The sequence below is a fragment of the Vipera ursinii genome (assembly GCF_947247035.1).
Source record: "Vipera ursinii genome assembly, chromosome: 6".
Taxonomy (NCBI): domain Eukaryota; kingdom Metazoa; phylum Chordata; class Lepidosauria; order Squamata; family Viperidae; genus Vipera; species Vipera ursinii.
Genome location: NC_139515.1, coordinates 53,552,593 through 53,577,700, shown reverse-complemented (window position 1 = coordinate 53,577,700; position 25,108 = coordinate 53,552,593). Strand labels below are relative to the sequence as shown.

The following is a 25,108-nucleotide window of genomic DNA, read 5'->3' as shown; positions in this document are numbered from 1 at the left end:
TTTGAATGAATGCTGTTCATTGAAAGTAGTAGCTCCTTTTTGAGTAAATATGCATATTTATTAAGGACATGGTGGCCCAGTGGGTTAGGATGCTGAGCTTGTCGATCAGAAGGTCGGCAGTTTGGTGGGTCGAATCCAGAGTGCCGCGTAACAGAGTGAGCGCCTGTTACTCATCCCAGCTTCTGCCAACCTAGCAGTTTGAAAGCACGTAAAAATGCAAGTAGAAAAATAGGGACCACTCCGGTGGGAAGGTAACAGCGTCTAGTCATGCCGGCCACATGACCACGGAGACGTCCTCGGACAAGTGCTGGCTCTTCGGCTTTGAAACGGAGATGAGCACCGGCCCCTAGAGTTGGAAACGACTAGCACGCATGTGCGGGGGAACCTTTACCTTTACCTTTATTAAGGAAGTATATACTTGTTGACTTTTTCCGAAGGATTTAAAAGAAAAAGATTTGTTTAATGAAAAGTCGAAAACCTCGGAGCTCTATAACATCAATTGCAAACAGGAAGAAGAAAATGTGAAACTGAGGGATGAAATTAGATTCTGCAAACAAGAGTTTGAGAAGGTACGTAAAGCCATATACATTCCAGGTTTATCAGGATTATATTGTATAAGGCTTTGGAAAATGTGCATTAACATTGTTCCAGAATTGTGCTGTAAGGCAGCTGACCTGCACTAAGGTGCAGCCTTGGTTTTGAGACGAGTTTTTTTTAACCTCCAGTTTTGGTAAGTATTTTTTCAGCTCTGATGAATTCTTTCCTATCTAAGCTTTCAAATTTCTTAGTTGCTTGTTCATTTGTTTGTTTATGTAAAGCATTTATAGGCTGCTCTACTCAAAACCATTTGACTATGAGTAGCATAATAAACAAGTAAAAAGATAAAAACAAAATAAGCATTACCAACTGAAAGTAAATATTAACAATTAATTGGCAGTTGGGAATGATGTTCATTACACTCTTCTAAACTGGACCTCCAATCATATTGACTACAAAACCTAAGTATGCTCATAGGTTTTCACTCCCTCTCTCAAGGGATGTGCAAGATTGGGGCCAACTGTATGCCGTGGGACAGAGGGAAGAAGTCATTTCAGAAAAGGCACATTGCCTTGATCTCGAAAGGTGACATTATTTCAGGGAGAAAATACAACGGCATGCCCACCCTTGAAAAAGGCATTTCTGCCAGTAACTCAGTTTGGTGACATTTAAGGTTTTTTTGTGTCTGTGTGTGTGTGATAATGTGCCCCTTGGAAGACTGTAAGAAACCAGTGTGTCTCATAATCTAATGCTGACCACTCAACATAACTTTATTTTTTAATTTATTTTCTAATTAATCTTCAAGGGTAGTATAGAGTGCATTGCAATATCCAACTGAGAGATAATAACTTCAAGCAAGGCCTCACAATCTAGGAATAGTTGCAATAAGTGCAAAGATGAAATTCTGCAAAGGGAAAGGCCTTATATTTTCAAGTATTGTTCATTTACATAATATAACTCATTCATATATTAGTTTAATTGAATTGTTTTTGGTTTTTATAATAGGAGATAACAAATCAAAAAGAGGCCAAACAGCTGTTGATTAAACAGAAACTAGAATTACAGGAAAAGGTTGATAATTTTAGTACAGCTATGGAACAAGAGAAGAAAAACCAGGAAATCATGAACGATCAGTGGAAGAAGAAAGAAGGGGAATTGAAGAAGAAATGTGCTGAGATAGAAGCAAAACTGGTCAGTATTTTTTAGAAACGAATCCAGAGGTGTATCTCCATAATGAGTAAAGTGATTCATGAAATGATTTGCACAGTCAAAATGCTTAATTTTGATGATAAATGCAGAGATTCCAGTATTCCTTTTTCTTCTTACTTTTTATATTACAGCCTGTGAGTAAAAAGCAAAATTGCTTACAGAATATACTATTATGTTTTATTCACATTCATTTTAATCAAGCAATGTACAATTGGTACTTTATTTTATAGATAAGGAGATTTTGAAAACCTTGACATGTTGTGGATTCAAAAATAAATTCTGGTAGGTTTTTCTAGGAAGCATTTGGTTTAATACAATATTTCTGCTACAGTGTTCATTGCATTGTGATACTGGTTAATTGTGCATGAATTTGAGCAATAATGAATTCCAAGAAATAACTAATATTCTCCTGCAATTTCCTTGATTACTTATTCTTTCCACAGTGTCCTGTGTTTTTTTTAAAGAAGCCTTGCTCTTCAGTTGGGAAACTCTGAAACATTGTTAGGGGTATAGAGGAAAAGCTGTAAAGTCAAGCTTTTTATCTTCAGCTAGAGAATATCTTTGTTGGATGAAATCCTTTCTGTTTGCCAACTGAGGTTCCAAGCCAGTATTTCCCCTATTAATTCATTTTTCTCCACAGAAAAAAATTTGAGGCTTTTCTTCAAAAATGTTACTTCCTAGAGTGATACCTGAACAGATATTTGAGATGTTGAAAAGAGGATTATTATATTGTTTCTCTTATTTTAGCAAGCTTTGATCAAGAAAAAAGATGAGCAGTGTAAAAGTCATGAAGAGGCTGAGTGTAAGCTCAATATGCAGATCACAGCACTGAATGAAAATCTAGGGACAGTGAAGAAAGAGTGGCAAAGCAGCCAAAGAAGGGTTAGTGAACTAGAAAAACAAATAGATGATCTGCGTGGAGAAATTGCAGTTCTGGAAGCCACTGTCCAAAACAATCAGGATGAGAGAAGAGTATTGCTGGAAAGGTAAATTGCTAAATAAGTTTTCAACTTGTTTATTTTAAATTAGGAAAGACATTTTTCCATTCTTGGTTATAAGTTGAACTTTGTGTAATTTGGGCTAAATCATTTCCCCCCACTTTTTAAAAAAATACTATGGATTCCGATTAAGCTAAGCAAAATAGTAACGGCTAAATAACAGCTAAAATTCATAATCTTAGGGTGAGTTTGACGATTATGTGAAACTTTCTATATTGCATGTTATGACTTTTACTGTCAGTGTAATGTGATTTGTTACAACATTCTACTCGACTTTGAATAGCAAAATATCAACATGCTCTTTGAAAATCTTAATGGTCTCTCTTGTTAATCAAAATATGCATTGTTTTTGGCTTTTGGTTGGAGCCAAGTTGAAACAGTTTTCCATAGCATAGTGGTAATAAAAGGATATTATGAATATCAAGATTGATAGTACAGAAAATGATGGTTTAAATTAACAAGCTACTAATATACTATAGTATTACTTCAACATGCGAAATATTTAGACTAAAGTTGTGGTGGCACAGTGGTTAAAATGCAGTATTGCAGGCTGATTCTGTCCACTGCCAGGAGTTTGATCCTGACTGGCTCAACATTGACTCAGCTTCCATTCTTCTGAGGTCAGTAAAATGAGGACCCAGATTGTTGGGGGCAATTTGACATTTGTAAACCACTCAGAAAGTGTTGTAAAGCACTATGTAGTGGTATATAAGTGCTATTGCTATTTCTTACTTATAGAAAGGATACTAAGTGATTTGTTTGTTTACTAAATTCCACTTCTGCATTTGTTTCATTATAAAGAGAATAGATGATAGGTACCTGAGACTATGTTAAAATATTTCATCTCTGTGGAAATTTCTTCATTCCTTGCTCAGTCAGCCATTTTTGTATAATAATAATTAACAAAAGGGACAGTGATCTAAGAACAGCTTTATGCTATTTATTTATTCATGATAATTATTAGTCCCAGTTACAGTATATGAATATGTTTCCCTGTCCTTTGGTGTTTAAAAGATTATTCACTTATTTGCTATCTTCTTTACAGGTGCCTTAAAAGTGAAGGAGAAATTGAAAAGCTTCAAAGCAAACTCATGGATGCACGAAGAAAACTGGATGATACAACTGCAGCCATGCAGGAGCTAGGAAGAGAGAACCAGTCACTACAGGTATTTTATTTTATGCTGAACGACAGTAATTGGTAATTTAATATTAGTATTATTGTTCATATTACATAGATAAGTAAGTAAGTAACAAATGTGAACAAGATATGCCATCTGGTTGGGTTGGCTTCTACTGGTCTAACAGTGAGTGGCCTTGGATTTAGAATACTTTGAGTATTTGGAGTGGCAGGGAGAGAGAGGGAATGATTTTATAGTTTCAATAGCCTTACTGAATTTTGATTACATAATTTTCATACAATTTGAAGTATTGATTTAATCTATTTCTTAAATTTTGTATAGATCAAACATACACAAGCATTAAATAGGAAATGGGCTGAAGACAATGAAGTTCAGAATTGCATGGCTTGTGGAAAAGGTTTTTCTGTAACAATAAGAAGGGTATGTATGTATGTATGGGTATATATCATGAGGCTTATTTTCATAAAGTGAAATCACGTGTTAATAAGATTAATTTAAGAAATAATCTCATATATCCTATTTCTCTGATAGTATGGGGTAAATTTATTCAAAATACTATATATATATTCTTTTGGACACAGTGAGAAGTTTGTTAACAATGCCAATTTTCACTTGCTTTCAGTTAAACTTGATGACAACACCTGCTTAGCCTGGATAGTGACATATTTCTCTCTTGTTAATATCCACTGCATGTAGTCGAACTGGAAATAGATGATTGTGACCAAACATTTTAAACATATTTCATATATATTCTAACAAAATTAGCATAAGAATTTTTTCAGAAACTTTTCTACTTACAATGTTACATAGGAAAGATAATATTTTTATTACTGTTGGGTTAAACTTTAAAAATAGGGTTGTTGCTTGGTTAATTTTGAATTATATCTGTTCACTGAAATACACATCAATATGTATGTATATAGATATTTTATGCAGCCCAGTGTCGTTCTAACTAAGAAATATATTGTTAGTAGAAAACCCGGAATATACTGTCTGTTATGTTTTAAATTCATCCCATGCAATACAGCCACTTCTCTTTTTGTAACTAATTAGGTTAGTGACCATTCTCAAATACAATGGTAATAAATGGTAATCATTTTCTGAGGAATGTGATCAAATTTTGCCTTTTGGAGTAAAACTGATTAAGGTCTGGTCAATTTCAGGCAGTAATGGGAGGGTTCCAATCAACTAATTAAGATTATAGAACTATCATTTATTGTTACTTTTTAGGGAATTGTTGCACTGCTGAACAAAAGCAGGTCAGGAAGAGATAGCTTGTTTAAGCAATTTCTTCACCATACAAGGGGGCAAAAAAAAAAGGCAGAGGAAGAATCTGAATGAGACAGCAGCAATCAGTGATCTTCACAGCAGCTCTTTTGCTCTCTCATGTGTTCCCTAAGCGACCATTTTGTTTAATAACCAAGTCATTAGAGTGGAATATGGTCCCTGAATGAGGAGACGTGTACTTCTAAAAATAGTGTACTTGCGCAGTAGGCTCACTTTTACTTTCCTTGCAAACTATATTCAGTTTATTATTTATCCTAATCCATAGCTAATTATTGCATCAGAAATATCCATGTATGGTTTTATGTTTGATGTTAAGTCCTGGCTTGATGTGTTTTTTGAATATAGTCATTGAAGCTTAACAAAGCGTGGTTCGTGTCTTAGTTTAGGAACAGAGACTCTTTGAGAGTGAGATGAGTGGCATATAAGTTTAATAAATAATCATACTAAATAAACTCAGACTTGTTCAATAACCAAATATTAGCTTATATTTTAGTATTGATGCATGAGCCAAGTCTAAACAATTAAGTATTGGAGTTGTTGTTGTTAGCTGCGAAGTCGTGTCCGACCCATCGCGACCCTATGGACAATGTTCCTCCAGGCCTTCCTGTCCTCTACCATCTTCTGGAGTCCATTTAAGCTCACGCCTACTGCTTCAGTGACTCCATCCAGCCACCTCATTCTCTGTCGTCCCCTTCTTCTATTGCCCTCGATCTTTCCCAGCATTAGGCTTTTCTCCAGTGAGTCTTTCCTTCTCATTAGGTGGCCAAAGTATTTGAGTTTTAGCTTCAGGATCTGGCCTTCTAAAGAGCAGTCGGGATTGATCTCCTCTAGGACTGACCGGTTTGATCGCTTTGCAGTCCAAGGGACTCGCAGGAGTCTTCTCCAGCACCATAGTTCAAAGGCCTCAATTCTTTGGCGCTCAGCCTTTCTTATGGTCCAACTTTCACTGCCATACATTGCAACTGGGAAGACCATAGCCTTGACTATACGCACTTTTGTTGACAGGGTGATGTCTCTGCTTTTTAGTGTGCTGTCTAGATTTGCCATGGCTTTCCTCCCCAGGAGCAAGCGTCTTTTAATTTCTTGGCTACAGTTCCCATCTGCAGTGATCTTGGAGCCCAGGAAAATAAAATCTGTCACTACCTCCATTTCTTCCCCATCTATTTGCCAGGAATTGAGAGGGCCAGATGCCATGATCTTGGTTTTCTTAATGTTAAGTTTCAACCCAAGTTTTGCACTCTCCTTCTTCACCCGCAACAAGAGGCTCTTTAGTTCTTCTTCACTTTCTGCCATTAGAGTGGTATCATCTGCGTATCTTAGGTTGTTGATATTTCTTCCGGCAATCTTAATTCCAACTTTTGATTCATCTAGCCCTGCCTTTCTCATGATGTGCTCTGCATATAAGTTAAATAGGCAGGGCGACAGTATACAGCCTTGCCGGACTCCTTTCCCAATTTTGAACCAATCAGTGGTTCCATGTCCAGTTCTCACTGTTGCTTCTTGACCCGCATATAGGTTTCTCAAGAGACAAATAAGATGGTCTGGTACTCCCATCTCTTTAAGAACTTGCCACAGTTTGTTATGATCCACACAATCAAAGGCTTTAGCATAGTCAATGAAGCAGAAGTAGATGTTTTTCTGGAATTCCCTAGCTTTCTCCATGATCCAGCGTATGTTGGCAATTTGATCTCTAGTTCCTCTGCCTCTTCGAAATCCTGCCTGTACTTCTGGTAGTTCTCGATCCACATACTGCTGAAGTCTAGCTTGTAGGATTTTAAGCATGACTTTACTAGCATGAGAAATGAGTGCAATGGTGCGATAGTTTGAACATTCTTTGGCACTGCCTTTCTTTGGAATTGGAATGTAAACTGATCTTTTCCAATCCTGTGGCCACTGTTGAGTTTTCCAAATTTGCTGGCAAATTGAGTGTAGCACTTTTACTGCATTGTCTTTTAAGATTTTGAATAGTTCAGCTGGAATACTGTCACCTCCACTAGCTTTGTTGTTGCTCAGCTTTTCTAAGGCCCACTTCACTTCACATTCTAGGATGTCTGGCTCGAGGTCAGTGACCACCTCATTGTGATTATCTGGGACGTTAAGCTCATTCTTGTATAGTTCTTCTGTGTAATTTTGCCACCTCTTCTTAATCTCTTCTGCCTCTGTTAGGTCCCTGCCATTTTGGTCCCTTATCATGCCCATTTTTGCATTAAACGTTCCCTTCATCTCTCCAATTTTCTTGAAAAGATCTCTGGTCCTCCCTATTCTATTGTTTTCTTCTATTTCTTTGCACTGTTCATTTAAGAAGGCATTCTTATCTCTTCTAGCTATTCTCTGGAATTCTGCATTCAATTGGGCATATCTATGTTTTTCTCCCTTGCCTTTCGCTTCCCTCCTTTCCTCAGCTATTTGCAAAGCTTCCTCAGACAGCCATTTTGCTTTCTTGCATTTCTTTTTCTTTGGGATGGTTTTGGTTGCTACCTGTTGTACAATGTCGCGAACCTCTGTCCATAGTTCTTCAGGCACTCTGTCTATCAGATCTAATTCCTTAAATCTATTTGTCACCTCTACTGTATATTCAACAGGGATATGATTCAATTCATACCTGAGTGGCCTAGTGCTTTTCCCTACTTTCTTCAGTTTAAGCCTAAACTTTGCAAGGAGAAGCTCATGGTCTGAGCCACAGTCAGCTCCTGGTCTTGTTTTTACTGACTGTATAGAGCTTCTCCATCTTTGGCTGCAGAGCATATAGTCAATCTGATTTCTGTGTTGACCGTCTGGTGATGTCCATGTGTAGAGCCGTCTCTTGGGTTGTTGGAAAAGAGTGTTTGCTATGACCATCGTATTCTCTTGACAAAATTCTATCAGCCTGTGCCCTGCTTCATTTTGTACTCCAAGGCCAAACTTGCCTGTTATTCCAGTTATCTTTTGGCTTCCTACTTTAGCATTCCAATCCCCCATGATGATAAGGACATCATTTTTGGGTGTTAGTTCTATAAGGTGCTGTAGGGCTTCATAGAACCGGTCAATTTCTTCCTCTTCAGCACTGGTGGTTGGGGCATAGACTTGGACTACTGTGATATTGAATGGTTTGCCTTGGATTCGAACTGAGATCATTCTGTCATTTTGAGGATTGTATCCCAGTATTGCTTTTCCTACTCTTTTATTGACTATGAAGGCTACTCCATTTCTTCTGAGGGATTCTTGCCCGCAGTAGTATACCTGATGGTCATCTGAATTAAATTCACCCATTCCTGTCCAGTTTAGTTCGCTGATACCTAAGATGTCGATGTTCAGTCTTGTCATCTCTTGTTTGACCACGTCCAACTTTCCTTGATTCATGGATCTTACATTCCAGGTTCCTATGGAGAAAAAATCTTTACAGCATCGGACTTTCCTTTCACCACCAGACACATCCACAGCTGAGCGTCCTTTCGGCTTTGGCCCAGTCGCTTCATTCTTTCTGGCGCTACTAGTACTAGCCCTCTGCTCTTCCCCAGTAGCATATTGGACGCCTTCCGACCTGAGGGGCTCATCTTCCAGCGTCATATCGTTTTGCCTTTTGGTACTGTCCATAGGGTTTTCATGGCAAAGATACTGGAGTGGTTTGCCATTTCCTTCTCCAGTGGATCACGTTTTGTCAGAACTCTCTGCTATGACCTGTCCGTCTTGGGTGGCCCTGCACGGCATAGCTCATAGCTTCATTGAATTACGCAAGCCCCTTCGCCACGACAAGGCAGTAATCCATGAAGGGGAGTATTGGAGTAACATTTATGTAATACCAAGCTATAGAGTTTGAGCTTATATATACTATGTGTTCATAACTTTTCTTTTTTTGTTGTTGTTTTTCAGCACCATTGCAGACAGTGTGGAAATATTTTCTGTGCTGAGTGTTCCTCAAAGAATGCCTTAACTCCTTCCTCTAAGAAACCCGTTCGTGTCTGTGATACTTGTTTCAATGATCTACAAGGATAATTACTCACAACTCTTACATGTTATGCTAGAGTAAAATTTCTGTTATGCACTTCGTACAATACTCAGACTACTATTTTGGGTGGGCACTGATTGTAACAATTGGCAAAATTATAGTATAGTGTTTAACTGGTAACGTCAAACAATTGTACTTCTTGTGAAGTTGAAATTATCTGTGACTTGGTTTTGGTCAAAGAGAGCTTCTGTGTCAAGTTTATAAGTCTCCAATGACTTGTAAATAAAATTAAAATAGAGAAATTACAATGTATTTTTTTATCCTAATTTGTTTGTTCAAAAACAACCCCTTTAAACAGTTTTGCAGGGATTTTGTGTTTCAATTATTGCTGCATAAATATCTTAATGATTGTTCAGAAATGTATAAGGTATTAATAGCCTCAAACAAGCAGCTTTTCATGTCTTTTGTTTTTCCCCTCTTTTTTCTTCTTAATTTTTTACTATGAGTTCCTTTTTATGATTATGTCTAATTAGTGGAAGCTGCCTTGAACTCTCAAGATTGTCAAGCTGTTTTCTATAGTATCACTGTACAATATATGTCACAGATAATGAAAAGCAACCCCAATACTATAGTGTAGATCTGATATTTCTTCTCTAAGGATATGCTGCATCCTGTTGAAAATAGTTGGGCTACATCATCTTTGATATGCAAATTCTTATGCTCCTTTACATTTCTTTGTACTATTCAAATATGTTTGCACTGTTCTCTCAAATATTGCCTGGAAGATCCAAGCATAGCAAATTCTGGTACTGAAAGATACATAGTTATGATTATTATTAATTATTTCATAATTCCACCATTTTCAAGGTGCATGTTCCCCATTTTATTATTACAAATCTTTGTCCTCCTTAAAATTTGGAATGAAACTCAGCACTGGTAAAGATTGAAGAGAAACCTAAATTCTCAGTAGTTTCTCTTGTTTTATGTTAATTAAGTTAACAATCTCTCTAATTATGGAGTTTATTAAAAAGTAATGTCATATTTTATTCATCTGAAAGTTAAAATTACTGTTTTGAAACTAATAGATGGATAATAATGTTTGTTTCAGTTGAGATTGGGATATACATACACTACTATGCACACTGTGCTGATATAAAATAATGCACTGGTAAAATCTAGTTTAGTAACATATAGTTATTAGTAAAATATAAGGTAATATTTAAAATCATTTTTGGGGGGATTTGTAACCTGTTTGCATGGGAGATGAGTGCAGTTGTAGACATAGAAATGAATATGGAAGTAGAAAAAAGTAACACAAGTGGTTTAATAAAGATATATTGACAAAGAGGGCTTTCCATGTAGAAGATTCTAGTTCTGTTTGTATCTCCAAATAATGAAATCACAGGTACTAGGGCTTACACACTTTTTTTTCTTGTCTGAAATCTTGGAGAAAAAATAGTTGTGGACTATACAATTTTGGTTTGATAGATCAAAAGTCTTAAAGATAATGAGTCAGTATGAGGTAAAAATGTCCAAATGGTCAGATATGAATATAATGTATAGAGATCAAATCTTCTAGGTCAGCTATTCATAGAGTCTACAATAGAGATACAGTTCAGATGCTATCCAGCTGTTTTATTCACTATTATTACTTTAAATTGGAAAAAGATAAAGTTTGAAGTATTCATGATAGGAACTGAATTTGATGGGGTTATCTTCTGAGTAGTTGATTAATTATATATATATAAAACTCTTCATCTCATAAATTAACATAAAGAAACTGATTCAGAAGGGGGAAGTAATATTTTTAAGATGATGTTTGTATGTGTTGTAGCAGGTGTCATTTTGGAAATGGCTTCCTATATATAAGGTTGTATCTGCCATTTGCATTTTTTTCTAAGTATTTTTAAAAGGATATTTAAAACAAGCAAACTATCTGCCGCTCATTTAAGTGGGAATTGGATTTCATTGCAGTCCCTAGATGTTTTACATACATTAACACACACATGGATAAAGTTCAGCTTGTCCAGAGAAAGGAAATGAGGTTGATCTGATAGTTTAAAAATTGAAAACTCAGGAAGAGCAAGGTATTGCATTGTCACTTGCACTATGCACTTTTTAGTGTAACCAACACTATATGCAAGAGAAGGAACAAATGTTTGAAAGAAGTGATGTAGTAATTGGTCTACAAAATTGTACATTCTTAATTAAGTGCTCATTCAATTCCCTAGTAATTTCATATTGTGTTTAGGAATATTATGTCCATAATTTCTATGGACAGATGATACATAGTTTAGTATACATAGTGTATACTATGTATACTTTGCATTTTCTTTAAAAGCACTGCTTGATTTTAAGAATAGAAAAAGTAGACTTGGCAATTTTGCACATTTCATGTTCTCAGTGGCTTTCATTGTTCCTATACAAACATTTGTTATTAAATTACACAAAAATTTATTTAGATGATCTATTTTCAGGTCATAGCAATAAACAGAAAAGGAAATTCCCTACTTAAGAACAGAAATGTTAGTATTTGTATTGTTTCTTTAAAACTTAGAAGTGGTATATTTTCAGTTTCCGTTTAGCGTTTAAAAAATAAATAAAGCTGTCCATATTTAACATTAACTGCTTTGCCTCAGTATGGAATTGTTTGATAGCAGGCACACAGGAAAACAGTCATGAGAAAACTAGTTTGTGTGGTAGACAACACCATTCAGCAGAGATTTGTTCTTCTGCTGTGATCTCTTTAAAACCCATATGAATAAGGTTTGTTATTGGCGTTTTGAATTTATAAATTTCAAATACAGTATATGTTGTTGATTAGTGTGGCAGATTTGAATAACTCATGCCACCTGCATTGTAATATGTGGTTAAATCCAAACTCTTTGCACCAAAGAGAAAGAAAAAAATATTGTTACATCAGGTTAATACACAAAGAAACATTTTGTAATAGAAATCTATCCAAAATGCTGCTTGTATAGGATTTATCACTTTTGTAATAAAATTATTTTAAAAACACACAAAAAGCCCAGTTGAAGAATGCCACTATGTAAGATTTCATTTTAACTACCTCTTGATATAAAACTCAAGTTGAGCCCATTTTAAAATGGTTTCCTCACTACGATGTTAGATTTGATTTGTGATTACTGCCAAATTTTAAAACATTTTGATTCGCCAAAAATGTAATATTTCAATATGTGTGCTTATGTAACTTTCAATTATTATAATCGATACTCTTTGGTTCCTTTAATTCTACAAACCTATAGGTGTTGGAGAAAAATTACATTATACAACTGTTCCTAATTATAATGTTTGATCGATATCAGCTGTATGTGTCACATTGGCTGCTGTTAATATTTACATGTCATTAAGTTAGCCTCTATTTCCAGTGCTTTTGGCAAGAAATTGAAAAATGCTATTATGCTATAATGGAAGTGTGCCACAAATTGTATTGTCCTATTGGCCTCTTTTTAACTATTGGCTTATTATGGTCGCAGATGTGAATATTGTGCATAATGTTTATTGGGGTGGGGTCTGTATATTGTACAAATTAGACTTGAAGAATTTCTGTGCTTATCTTAAATTACAGATGTATTAAGGTAGCTTTATCTACATAAGATTGCACTTCTTTTTCAAGTGGATCCTTACATTCACGTTATCTTTAGATAGTCTTGCATGGCAATTTTTATCAGGTGGATTCTCTTAAGTCCTTCTTTGAGTGGTGTGTTTATGACTTGTAGTCATGTAGTCGTGCCTTATAATGTTAAAGAGTTTAGTTCAGTATGCACTGTAATTCCTAAACTCTGCATTTGGAAAGTGATGGAAGCTGAGTAGTAAGAAAAATGACACCATGCAATCACTAATTCTGTATGAAACCCATGGGTGGATACTTATGGAAATATTACTTTTGTATTCTATTATTGGGCTGAAAATAAAATTAGAAATTTCTAATAGACCATTCGCAATTACTGTTTTGGTGCACTTTTGCTGGTATGGAAAGTTATCTGCTATATATGTCAAACCTATTCATCTCCAATTCACATATTAGTAGAATGCTTCAACTATTTCATATTTTGGCTATGGCAAGATTGAATTTCTTCCTTTATTCCGTATAATGATATTGCTATTTTAAATGATTATCATTTTCCCTGAGTTCTTTGAGTTTGTATAAAAATTTCAATCTGTGTATTACTGAAACTCTTGTGTCTTGTAGACTTTAACTGGACGCAAAGTGCATTATAGGGCAACAATTTTTGAACCAAGGTACCTCAAACTTATTTGAGGTAAGTTATTTATCATTATTTATCAAATTTATATGCTGCCCATCTTGTGATTCAGATGACTTACTTTGCATTCAGAGTGTGGGACCCATGACTTCTCTGGGATTGAAATTTGGCAATTTTATGGTCACTTCAATGCTGATTGGAGTTTCAGTACATCAGTTCTGCCCTAGCCTTCTGCAGGTCATGTAGACCAGTCCCATCATCAACTGCTAAAGAGCAGTCGGCTGTGTTCAAGCTTCCAGGAAATTGGAAGTTGCTTTTTCCATCCACTATTTTTTCCCTTGGTTTTCTATTTCAATAAGGAAATATCTCTGAAACAATGATCTAACAGGTTTTGTATTGTCTAGTATTGTTAAAAAAGGCTGTATAAAATCAGTATCCCTAACGTGTAGTGCCAAGTACACATGGCAGAATGGAAAGATCTCAAGAGATATAACATAATTGGATGTGTATTATGAACTAGAGAGCCTATGTAGCAGGTTAATTAGTTCGAGTCTTGTCCAAATCATATGAAAGAATTTTTAGTAGTAGTTTCACCAAAACATTTCAATTAATTTTTTGACTATAGCATCCCATAGCATCCTTTAATTGCCAATTGAATGGATAAAATGAATGATGCATCATATTTTTTAAAAAGTAAAAAGACCTCTCATAATGGAAGATTTATAATGGATTTTGTATGTTTAAGTAATTGTATGTGTGCTGTATTGCCAGTCCACCTTAAAAAAAGCCATGCTGATCTCCTAAAAACTTTTTGGACATACTGTATTTGTGTCGCTTTTCATTCTGTCTAAAATGATTCAGGATGGGTGGTTTATAAAGAGCTTTGAATAAATAAGCAATACAAAAGTGATTTCCCATTGTCTTCATCCAAGATTCCCCCCTCCCAACTTTTCAGCCTCTTTTAAATGTTCGTATTTGTCAATAGTCTTCCATCCAAAAGAATAGTTTGGTTGGATCTTGCTTAGCATGTCAAAATCAGCCAAAATTATTTAGGTGCTACCAAGTAGATAGCTTATTCATAAATAATATTTAGTGAATAAAAATATTTTAATTTATAAATCAAAAGTCCTATTGTCCATTAACCTGCCATAAGGTTATTTTTACGTGTGGCTTTGAAGTAATTTTCAATTTGAGAAATTCCAGTTAACTTGGTTGTCAAATATCTGTCAGGTTGTTTTCAATCATGGTGATAAATTTGTTACTAAACTCATAAATCATATTCTGTGGCATTTTTGTTCCATTTTCTATTAGCATGGTTGCTTCAGAAAAACATTGCAGCCATAAAAGCCCTGTTAATTCATTACAACAGAACATTTCTGTTTTACAATCATCAGTGTGGCAAATGAATCCTAGCAAATGAGCTGTTCTTCCAGTGTCTGATGATAACTAAGATAAAGACATTTCAAAGCCTTATATTTGCTAATAGTTTTGTCCAAAAACCCAAACCCTTTAAAAATCCCTTCTGTTTCTCCTTTATGCCTAAGTATCTCTTTAGTGCAGAAAGGAAGAATCAGTGCCTCTAGAGCTATATGAAGTAGTTCTGCTATTAAATAGCTACCTTCTTGAGTTTTACTTGGCACTGTTTTAGATAATTTCAATTTTTTCCTGAATTTAAAAGTCTCTCAAAGTAGAATCAAGTTTTTTCAGCTAGATGAATGTTCTACCAGGAAATCTCTGCTGGATACCATTTCTTCGTTGTCCAATTTATCATAACAAATGACAAATATGATTAAATTCATCTCTACACCATTGCAACAATTTTCTTAGTTTTTGTAGTTAGCCTTGCATATTATAGGATTTTTTTTCTTTCTCACTATTTCTTCATCTCTGCTTTGTCTTCATCACTATTATCTTCAGGTTTTTTATTGTCATTATAATTTTTAGACAGGTCATAATGCTATTGTAGTTAGTTTGATAAAAAATTAAGCATGAAAGTAAATTAAAAATGTTAGTTTAATGGCATTTAATATTCTTATATTTTTTCATTTATGTTTATTAGTAAATGCAGATGAACTAAAGGTCATATCCTGTTTCACCAACAGTAAGACCTAGCCTGAAAATAAGCCCTAGTTTGATTTTTGGGGTGGGCTTAATATAAGCCCTACCCCCAGAATTAGCCCTAGTTTTGATGCTAGGCACATGCCTAAAAATCAAGCTAGTGCAGGGATGGAGGGTGGAGTTGCCCCACACGCCCCGCACCCACTTACCATTGCAGCCAGGCCTCCCATGAATCGACACCTGCCTCACTTCGCTGGCCCACTTCTGCGGGGGACCCTGGCCTGCATTTCACCATCAGAGGCCTTCAGGAAAGATCTCTGCAGCTGAGAATGGAACTCCGGATTCAATCTGTAGCTCGGTTCTCGGCTGCAGAGGCCTCTGACGGCAGGATGCAGGCCAGGGGGCACTACTTGTGTCAATTCGGAGCTCCATTCCAGCTGCAGAGGTGTTTCCTTCGGCCTCAGAAGAAATGGGCCAGCTGGGCAGGGCTGTCGGTGCCGCCACCGCCATGAGATGAGCCCATGGAAATAACCCCTGAAAATAAGACCTGGTACCTCTTTTTGGGGCAAAATTCTTTTAAAAAATAAAACCTGGTCTTATTTTCAGGGAAACACGGTAGTAACATTGATGTTTGCATATATTCATACGAGTTATTCTCTGAACTCTGTTCAAAGTAAAGAATACTCCCATTTCAAAAAGGTTTCCAAATATTTTAACACTTCTTTAAAAATTGGAAAACATTAAAAAAGTAAACACATTACAAGCTACAGCTAAATTTCAGAGGATTCATCAAGTGTACTGAAAAATGAAGCTTTTGAAAGTTTATTTCTTGTTATATAGTTGGTGATTGTTGTTTCCATCTGGGATATCCATGTTTTCTGAGAAAAAAAAGCAAATGTTTTTAATTTTTACAATTTATTGATTGAATTTGTATGCCACTTAACCCCCCAATGACATTGGGTAGCTCACAAATAAAAACATCAAAAGAGAAAAAAAGAGGATAAAGAAATTGCAAGAATGACAAAAACCAGACAAATACAAAATAGAAATAACCCACACAATCCAAAGAAAGCTTCCTCGCTCTTACTAAAGGCTGGGGTGAAGAGCCATGTTTTTAAGGGTCTTCAAAATGTAAACAGGGTGGGGGTTAGCTTGGTGGTTGGGGAACTCAGTAAATATTGCAAGTGCTGCTACAGAGAAGGAATGCTTTTAGAGTTCCAATAGCATTATTTAATCACAGGCACTTGTGCGCCGACTCTGCCACACTGAATAGCCTGAGCAAATGCTATAAGAGATAGGTAGCCCCTCAAATAATTAGGTGCTATACCATCACGGGGTTTATAGGAATAGCAACTCCTTGAGTTGCACAGGAACCGAATAGGCAACTAGTGCAGTTCATAAAGCAGAGGTGTTGCATGGCACACAGGCAATGTCATCACTACCCATGCCACGGTACTCTGGCTCAGTTGAAGCTTCTGAGTGATCTTTGAGGGTAATCCCATGTACAACATACAATAGTCAAGTCATGAGATATTCTGGGTAGGACTGACTGACAGTCTTCCAGATCTGGCATAGGGCATAATTGGTGTACCAGATGAAGCTGTGCAATGGACTTCCTGGTCACAGCAGCCACCTGCTTATTGAAGTGCAATCCCATGCAAGGTCAAAGCTGAATAATTCAAGATCTGAGTGGCCCAGGCACTCAGAGCAAGTTGGTCTTTATAGAAGTGAATTCCTCCCTATCCAAACTGGCACAGACTCCAGTGGGACAGAACCTTAACAGCTTGGCCAGCCCAGGGTCACGAGATATAATTATGTATTATCCCTGTATTGATGCTACTGAACTTAGCAGTTTTATATGGATGTTGAAAAAAGGGGACAGAGAATAAAACTGTGGCACCCTACAAAAGAGGGGCAAGAATGATTTCTTCCTCCAAGCAATACTGATTGAAGCTGGCTCTGGAAAAAGGAGAATCATCATAAAATGATGCCACCATCCCTAGCCAAGGGGGGCATCTCAGAAGAATACCATGGTCAACAATAGAAACAGCCATTGAGAGTTCAAGAAGCACATGAATTGAAGCAGTACCTCCACCCTTTTTCTGATGTTGTCTACAAGGACAACCCAAGTTGTCTTAATACTAAATCATGGCTCAAACCTGACTACAATGGGTTTAGATAATCCATTTCCTCAAGAGTTCCCATCTATTCTGGACCGATTATTTTCTCAATGACCTTTCTCAGGAAGAAGAAAGGGAACTGAATGATAGTTATTGAAAACTGTTGGAGAAGCAACAGCATTATTTCAAGGCAGGAAGTACTACCTCATCCATCAAAGAGGCCAATAATTATGGATACATTTTATGCTTTCAAGAAATGTTTCCAAAATAAAATGCCTACCTTGGATACCTCTGTTTGTGCTTGAAGTAAATAGGCTCCTATGCACTGTTGATATCTATTTTCATGTTGTATTAGAAAAGCATTTCGTAGTCCCAACGCTAAGGAAATACAGAAACATGATATAGCTTCATTCCAGATCTCTATAAACAATTAATAACTGGCTTTCAGTTTGACCAAAGGTGCTTTTTTCAAGAGGCAACTGGACTTAGTTGTTTTTCTTTGAAGACGTTTCACTTCTCATCCAAAAAGCTTGGATGAGATGCGAAATGTCTTCAAAGAAAAACAAGAAAGTCCAGTTCCCTCTTGAAAAAAGCACCTTTGGGACAACCATGACGTAGTGGATTGAGAATCTCCATAGACATTTTGCCTTTTAAGTTTGTATAGGAATATTTAATTGCTGCTGATGTACATGCAGATAATTCAGTGAACAACTTCAATAGAATGTTCAGCTAACGTTCTTTTATACAGAAGTAGGTAACAGTGACTTTTGGGTTAATTTCAGGGAGCCCTTTTGGAATTTTAGCTATTAAATCTGTTGAGATCTCTTAACTGCTTTCTTTTCTTTAAAGTCTGTTATTTTGGGAAAGAGATGAGAATGCAATACATACATACATAAAAATGGTTCTCATCCAAGACAATAGGTGTTTCTACTCTCTAATGTTGGTTTCTCCCCTTTCTTCTTTTGCCTCTGTTTTATACCTATCATGTAAGTTCCTAAACAAAGATGGGTTTGGTTTAGATGTAAATGCAGCCTAAAAATTGGTCATAAGTAGTACGAAAACAAAAAAACAAGGTTTACGAAAATATTCATGAAAATTATTGTTGAGTACTAAATACAAAGTTCTCCAAGGAAATTAAAGCACAAACTCACATACACTTTGGACATCCCATTTTCTGCTAATTGGTTCTGGCTCATGTAAAATCACATCTGCTACTGATACCCACCCTTGTTTTATCATCAAAGGAATGCCTTTCTATTACTGTAAAGAGGATAGTAAAATAAAGGGCTAGCATTTTCATCAATATTAAGAAAAAGGTTCTTCTATAAGTGATGATATTTAATCTCGGAGCTGCCTGTGTTACTGCTTCCAAATATAATAGATTGTATTAATGGATAGATTGTATTAAGTCAATCTGAATGTGAAAGCTAGCTTTTCCATTTACATTTCCACTTTAATTATCTGAATACTTACTGTATTGCTATTCTAAGGAAAGGGCATAATAGTGCCTCATTTTTCCTCTGCTGGTCATATATTTCACCATAAATGTCATTGTCTCTACACACCATGCAGAAATAGATTACAGTTTTAAGAGCTGAAGCTGGTTTTATAGATGCAGTAGTGGTCAAAATTGTGGAAACCTTTTGGGAAAAGTACATTTGAGGTTTGATGGCTAATAACGCCAGTTTTTTTGGAGTAGTACCATAAAATTATATGTCAGTGGAAAGATAATTTAATCAAGAATGTAATGTAATAACTTTTATGAAGGATTTGGTATTAGAATAGCAGTTATAAAGAAGAAAAGTGAAACACGTAGAAAAAATGAGATATACAAAAATCACCATAGAAAAAACAACATATACAAAAATTATCACCATAGAAAAAATGAGATATACAAAAATTATCACCATGTCAGTTAATACTTAGTTGGGTAACCTTTAGCATGAATTACGGCCTTACAACGTCTTCCCATGGAGTGAACCAAGTCCTTTAGTTCTGCAGTTGTTATAATGTGGAACCAAAATTGAATGTTTGCTTCTATTAACTCGGTTTTATTGCTGGGTCGCTTCTGACTAACAAGTTTCTTTGGTTGGCTCCATAGATTTTCAATTGGGTTAAGGTCTGGGCTATTCCCAGGCCATTCCAGCAGTAGAATATGATTATCTTAAAACCACTTTTTGCACACAGCAGCAACATGACATGGAGCTGAATCCTGCTGAAATATAAATGCTTCATTGTCATGGAAAAGATCATGTGCGGAAGGCTTCAGTTTGGGCTCAAGTATTTCATTAATGTATTTTTGGCCATTTATATTCCCATTAATCACACACATTCTGCCCACGCCTTTTGATGTCATACAACCCCAGATCATAACACTGACTGGGTGTTTCACGGTACATGCAATGCAATCAGAAGGCAAATCTCGGATTCTCCTTACATATTTGATGCCATCACTACCAAACAGGGAGATCTTGGTCTCATCATTCCAAATAACAGTATCCCATTGTTCCTCTATCCAGGTAACATGGGTTTTAGCCCAGTTTAGACTTCAACCTTTGTTTGAGAGATAAAAGTGGCTTTTTCTGTGGAATTCTAGATTTTAGGCCAAATTCCTGCAGTCTGCACTGAACAGTCCTTGCATTCAACTTCACATTGTATTGCGCCATTTCATCTTTCATATACCTAGATGATGTTCTTCTGTCATGTAGGCACAGTCTCTTAATTTTTCTATCATCACTTGCTGTTTACCTTTTCCTGCCTTTACCAGTGTGGTTTTATAGTGACTGAGTCTCCTTATACCTCTTCAAAAACTAAGAAATGCCACTTTTGGTTAAGTTTTCACCAATTTTTCTTCTTATTTCTTTATAACTGTAGCCTTGTTCACTTAATAATACTATTTTACATCGCTTTCTGGGTGACCAGTTAACTCTTTGCACCATTACTTTAATTTATTACATGTTACATGCTCACTAAATGAAAGAACACAAAAAAACCCAACCAACTTGAGAGCAATCACATAACACACTGACAGATGTCCTCCTCTCAGCTTCAATACATGACATCAATAACTGAATCCTACTGACACCTGATTGGCTCTCTAAACACTCATGCTCATTGGCTACAATCAGATGAAGGAAAGCTACCTGATATCAACCTAAGCAAGTTGTGTTTCCTTTTTCTGGTTATCTGGCTATAACTTTTCATATTATACAGATAATTGAACAAACTTTGTTACATTACATTCTTGATTAAATTACCTTCACATTGATATATTATTTTATGGTACTATTACAAAAAAAATGTTATTAGCCATTAAATCTCAAATGTACACTTATTTTATTTATTTATTATTTATTCAATTTATATACCGCCCTTCTCCCGTAGGACTCAGGGCGGTTCACAAGGTTTTTTAAAAAAACAGATACAACAATTACAAAACTTAAAATCAATTAAAAAGAATTATATAAACCTTGCAATAAAACCCCAGTTAAAAAACAGTTAAAATCCCAATTAATATGCTCAGACCAGGCTAGAGAGCTCAAAGAGCCAGGTCTTCAGGTCCTGGCGGAATGAGCGAAGGTCAGGGGCAGTCCTAAGGTCTACAGGCAGCTGATTTCAGAGGGCAGGCGCACCCACAGAGAAGGCCCTCCCCCTGGGTATTGTCTGCCGGCAATCTTTTACTGGCGGTACCCTGAGAAGACCCTCCCTGTGGGAGCGCACAGGACGAAGGGAGCTTGATGCCGGCAGCAGGTGTTCCCTCAGATATTTATTTTATTTATTATTTAGATTTATATACCGCCCTTTCCCGAAGGACTCAGGGCGGTTTACAGGATATTTAAAAGAAAATCAATATAAAAGTTAAAACAATTTAAAAAGATTAAATGAAACCCTGAGAGAAAATAAAAACCCCAGGCAACGGGACATCACGGCGAGGGCATCTCTGGGTTGGTTCGGGGTGGAGAAAAAAAGTTGGGTATCATCAGCGTACTGATGATACCCCACCCCGAAACCACGAATGATCTCACCCAGCGGCTTCATATAGATGTTGAACAGGAGGGGGCGAGAGAACTGATCCCTGAGGAACTCCACAAACGAGAGGCCTCGGGGCAGACCTCTGCCCTCCCGTCAACACCGACTGCGAGCGGCCCAGGAGATAGGAGGAGAACCACCGCAAAACAGTGCCTCCCACTCCCAACCCCCTGAGACGCCGCAGTAGGATACCATGGTCGATGGTATCGAAAGCCGCTGAGAGATCTAATAGGACTAGGACAGAGGAACAACCCCTGCCCCGAGCCCGCCAGAGATCATTCACCAGCGCGACCAATGCCGTCTCTGTGCTGTGCCCAGGCCTGAAACCCAATTGGTACGGGTCCAGATAATCAGTTTCATCCAGGAACAGAGGAAGCTGATGCGCCACCACACTCAACAACCTTCGCCAGAAAGCGAAGGTTGGAGACCGGACGATAGTTATTTAAAACAGCCGGGTCCAGGGCAGGCTTCTTGAGGAGGGGACTCACCACTGCCTCCTTCAGGGAGGCCGGGAAGACACCCTCCTTCAAGGAAGCAGTTATTACTGCCTGGAACCAGCCTCGTGTCTCCTCCCGAGCCGTATAAACCAGCCAGGAGGGGCACGGGTCCAACAAACAAGTGGTGGAGCTCAGCCTCCTCCTCATCCTGTCCACATCATCAGGGGAAACAGGATCGAACTCAGTCCAGATAACATGCTCAAGACCGTCCGATTCCTCCACATCCCAAACCGGCCCGGATCTGAGCGATTTTGTCCATCAGATGATGACTAAACTCCTCAGCCCGCCCCTGCAAGGGCTCCTCTCTCACCTCCTGATTAAGGAGGGAGCGAGTCACCCTAAACAGGGCGGCCGGGTGATTATCTGCAGATGCGATGAGGGCAGCGAAGTAATTAGCCCTCGCCGTCCTCATCGCAGCAAGATAAGACCTTATATAGGTTCTTAGCTGCAATCGGTCAGATTCGGAACGGCTGGACCTCCAACCACTCTCTAGACCCCGTCTCCGATGCTTCATCTCTCGGAGCTCCACAGAAAACCATGGAGCCCAACGGAATCTGCGCCGGGTAAGAGGTCACAAGGGTACAACACAGTTGAGTGCCTCAGTGGCCGCCTTTTCCCAGGCATCAACCAAGGCATCAACTGGGCTGTGAGTGAGGGCGATGGGTATAGACCCAAGCGCCATCTGGAACCGTTCAGGGTCCATTAGGTGCCTGGGGTGGAACCATCTGGTCAGTTCCGCAGCCTAGCGGCGGGGGGTGGCATAACGGAAGACCAGCCGCAGGAGATGATGGTCGGACCATGACAGGGGAACAACGACCAGTTAACCCCCTCCCAAATCATCCAACCACTGTCCAGACAGGAACACCAGGTCAAGAGTGTGACCCCCCACATAAGTCAGGCCTTGAATTACCTGGGTCAGGTCCATGGCCATCATGGAAGCCATGAACTCCCGGGCTAACTCCGACGACCCTCCCAGGGAAGGCAAGTTGAAGTCACCCAGCACTATAAGCCTGGGGAACTCCACCGCCAACCCTGAGAGGGTGTCGAGCAGCTCGGGCAGAGCTGTTGCCACACAGCTGGGCACCAGGTATGTGAGCAACAAGCCCATCTGAACCCGAAGGCCACATCTCAGGAGGAGGGACTCACTCCTGCCAATCTGGACAATGGTGGTCTCCCGTGGACATAAAGTCTCCCTAATAACCACCGCCACCCCACCACCCCTAACCTGAGTCCGTGGCCGGTGTAGCACTTGGAAACCTGGGGGGCATAACTTGATCAGAGGGACCCCTCCCTCCGAGCCCAACCAGGTTTCCGTAATGCATGCCAGATCCGCGCGTTCCTCCTCGATCAAGTCACGAACGAGGGGAGCCTTATTAACAACGGATCTGGCATTAAGGCAAACCAGCCTGAGCTCTTTCCCCAAAAGGTTTCCACAATTTTGGCCACTACTGTATATGATTTCTTGTGATATAAGTATCACTGTAATCCCCATAATACTATTTGATTAATCAAATATTGAGGAGAAATGATAATCATATCATAATCAGATGCACTATATATAGTGGTATTAGTTGTAAATTATAGCTTCATACTAATATATGTTGGGGACATAGAAAATGGAGAACTCAAGTATGCTGGATTTATTTGAAAGTGGGTAACAGATTTATTTTGCAAAAAGTTTATTTTCACACGAAAAGAATACAATAAGAATAGATTGTTTAGATTTAACAGTGAATACCAACATCAGTGCTAAATTGTGGGTTTGTCTCATCAGTTTGGCTTCTTCCCCAGGACACTTTAAAAAGCAAATCCATAATACAGTACATGCCATCTATATAGTTCAGTACTGTATGTATTCTATTCATTACTTACAAGTTGTTGAATATATACAATGACTGTTTAGAGGCTTTGTAATGAAAGTAGGCATTTTTGGAAAAACTTCACACCCCTGTTCGTTATTTAAGTTTTCTAAATATTTTAAAGCAGGATGACGTAGATGACCAGGCCTTCAAGAAATGATTGTATATATGACATGTACAATTCTTAAAATCTCTGGCAAAGCAATTATAAAGAATTTAGCATACCTGTTATATGGAATGAATCAATATTTTTTACCATCATTCTATCTAATGGAATAGGCTGGTCAAGTACTATGCAGTTACCACCTTCTTCAAGCAAAGACTGTAACTCCAGACTGAAGAAAGAACAAGCAGGTGTTAAACTCAGGTCAAATTTCTGAAATGAAATGAAAAAACATGTTTGCAATCCATGGTTGCAGGACATAGGAAAAAGGATCCTCTGGGATAAATAAATAAATAGGAATAAACAGTATTGTGGGGGTGGGAGTAGGGCTAGTGTCAAAAATGGCAAGTTGGCAGATACAGTGTTGTGACACAAGATCTGGCACCTACGGTGCATATACTTCAAAAGGGCTAGGGCCTTTATAGTGATGTCCTTGCCAATTTTGATATCCCTGCCCATAGTTGCCACTGAAATAGAGAATGTAGGAAAAGCTAGCAGCTCGTCTTAAATCCTCTACTTTATGTTATAGTTTAATTAACCTATAAAGATCAATTAATGGAAGACAGATGGAATGGTGGAAAATGAAACCAACTAATTTGGAAGGAGACAGGAAACTAGCTCAGAATCATATACTGACACAAGTTTGGGCATGTTCAAAGGGAAGAGGGAGGAAAGAAAAATGTCAAAATTGTTTGAAAACAGCAATGTGAAGCTGATGTTTAAATCAAGCTACTAATTTGAATAAGTAGGGCCATTTCCTGCTTCTATCAAAAGCTCTACAATGAATGGCTGGCTTTGCACAACATGCTAAACCATAATGTGGTTTTCTTTATTTTTGGCTTAATGAGATATGTGAACCAACATGCACAAGAAATCATAGCATTATGTTTGAACCAGGCCAGTATACCTTGTTCAACAAATCACGATGACAGCTAGCCCCATCTTAATGGTTGTGAAGCTAGTCACTCTTTGCACAGCTTTTGATATAAGCCAGAAATATTCTCTGGTTATTAATATTAAGTGTATTTGCTACCTATTGTGAAGAGACCCAAGGGGACTTC

At 37.7% G+C, this 25,108-nt stretch overlaps 2 protein-coding genes across 2 annotated transcripts in view; one reads left to right on the top strand and one right to left on the bottom strand.

Moving 5' to 3' along the window:
* Positions 1-14,668, top strand: part of EEA1 (early endosome antigen 1) — a 53,903-nt gene extending 39,235 nt beyond the window's left edge. The window contains exons 24-29 of the mRNA XM_083365483.1: positions 438-569; positions 1,543-1,728; positions 2,494-2,732; positions 3,790-3,910; positions 4,205-4,303; positions 9,020-14,668. Coding sequence (XP_083221609.1) covers positions 438-569; positions 1,543-1,728; positions 2,494-2,732; positions 3,790-3,910; positions 4,205-4,303; positions 9,020-9,142 — 900 coding nt within the window. The 3' untranslated portion in view covers positions 9,143-14,668. The remainder of the gene's footprint in view (positions 1-437; positions 570-1,542; positions 1,729-2,493; positions 2,733-3,789; positions 3,911-4,204; positions 4,304-9,019) is intronic.
* Positions 14,669-15,580: 912 nt separating this feature from the next.
* Positions 15,581-25,108, bottom strand: part of PLEKHG7 (pleckstrin homology and RhoGEF domain containing G7) — a gene marked incomplete at its 5' end in the record, with an annotated part of 29,492 nt that continues 19,964 nt past the window's right edge. Inside the window, 3 exon segments of the mRNA XM_083365982.1 lie at positions 15,581-16,257; positions 17,780-17,877; positions 24,110-24,260. Coding sequence (XP_083222108.1) covers positions 16,150-16,257; positions 17,780-17,877; positions 24,110-24,260 — 357 coding nt within the window. The 3' untranslated portion in view covers positions 15,581-16,149.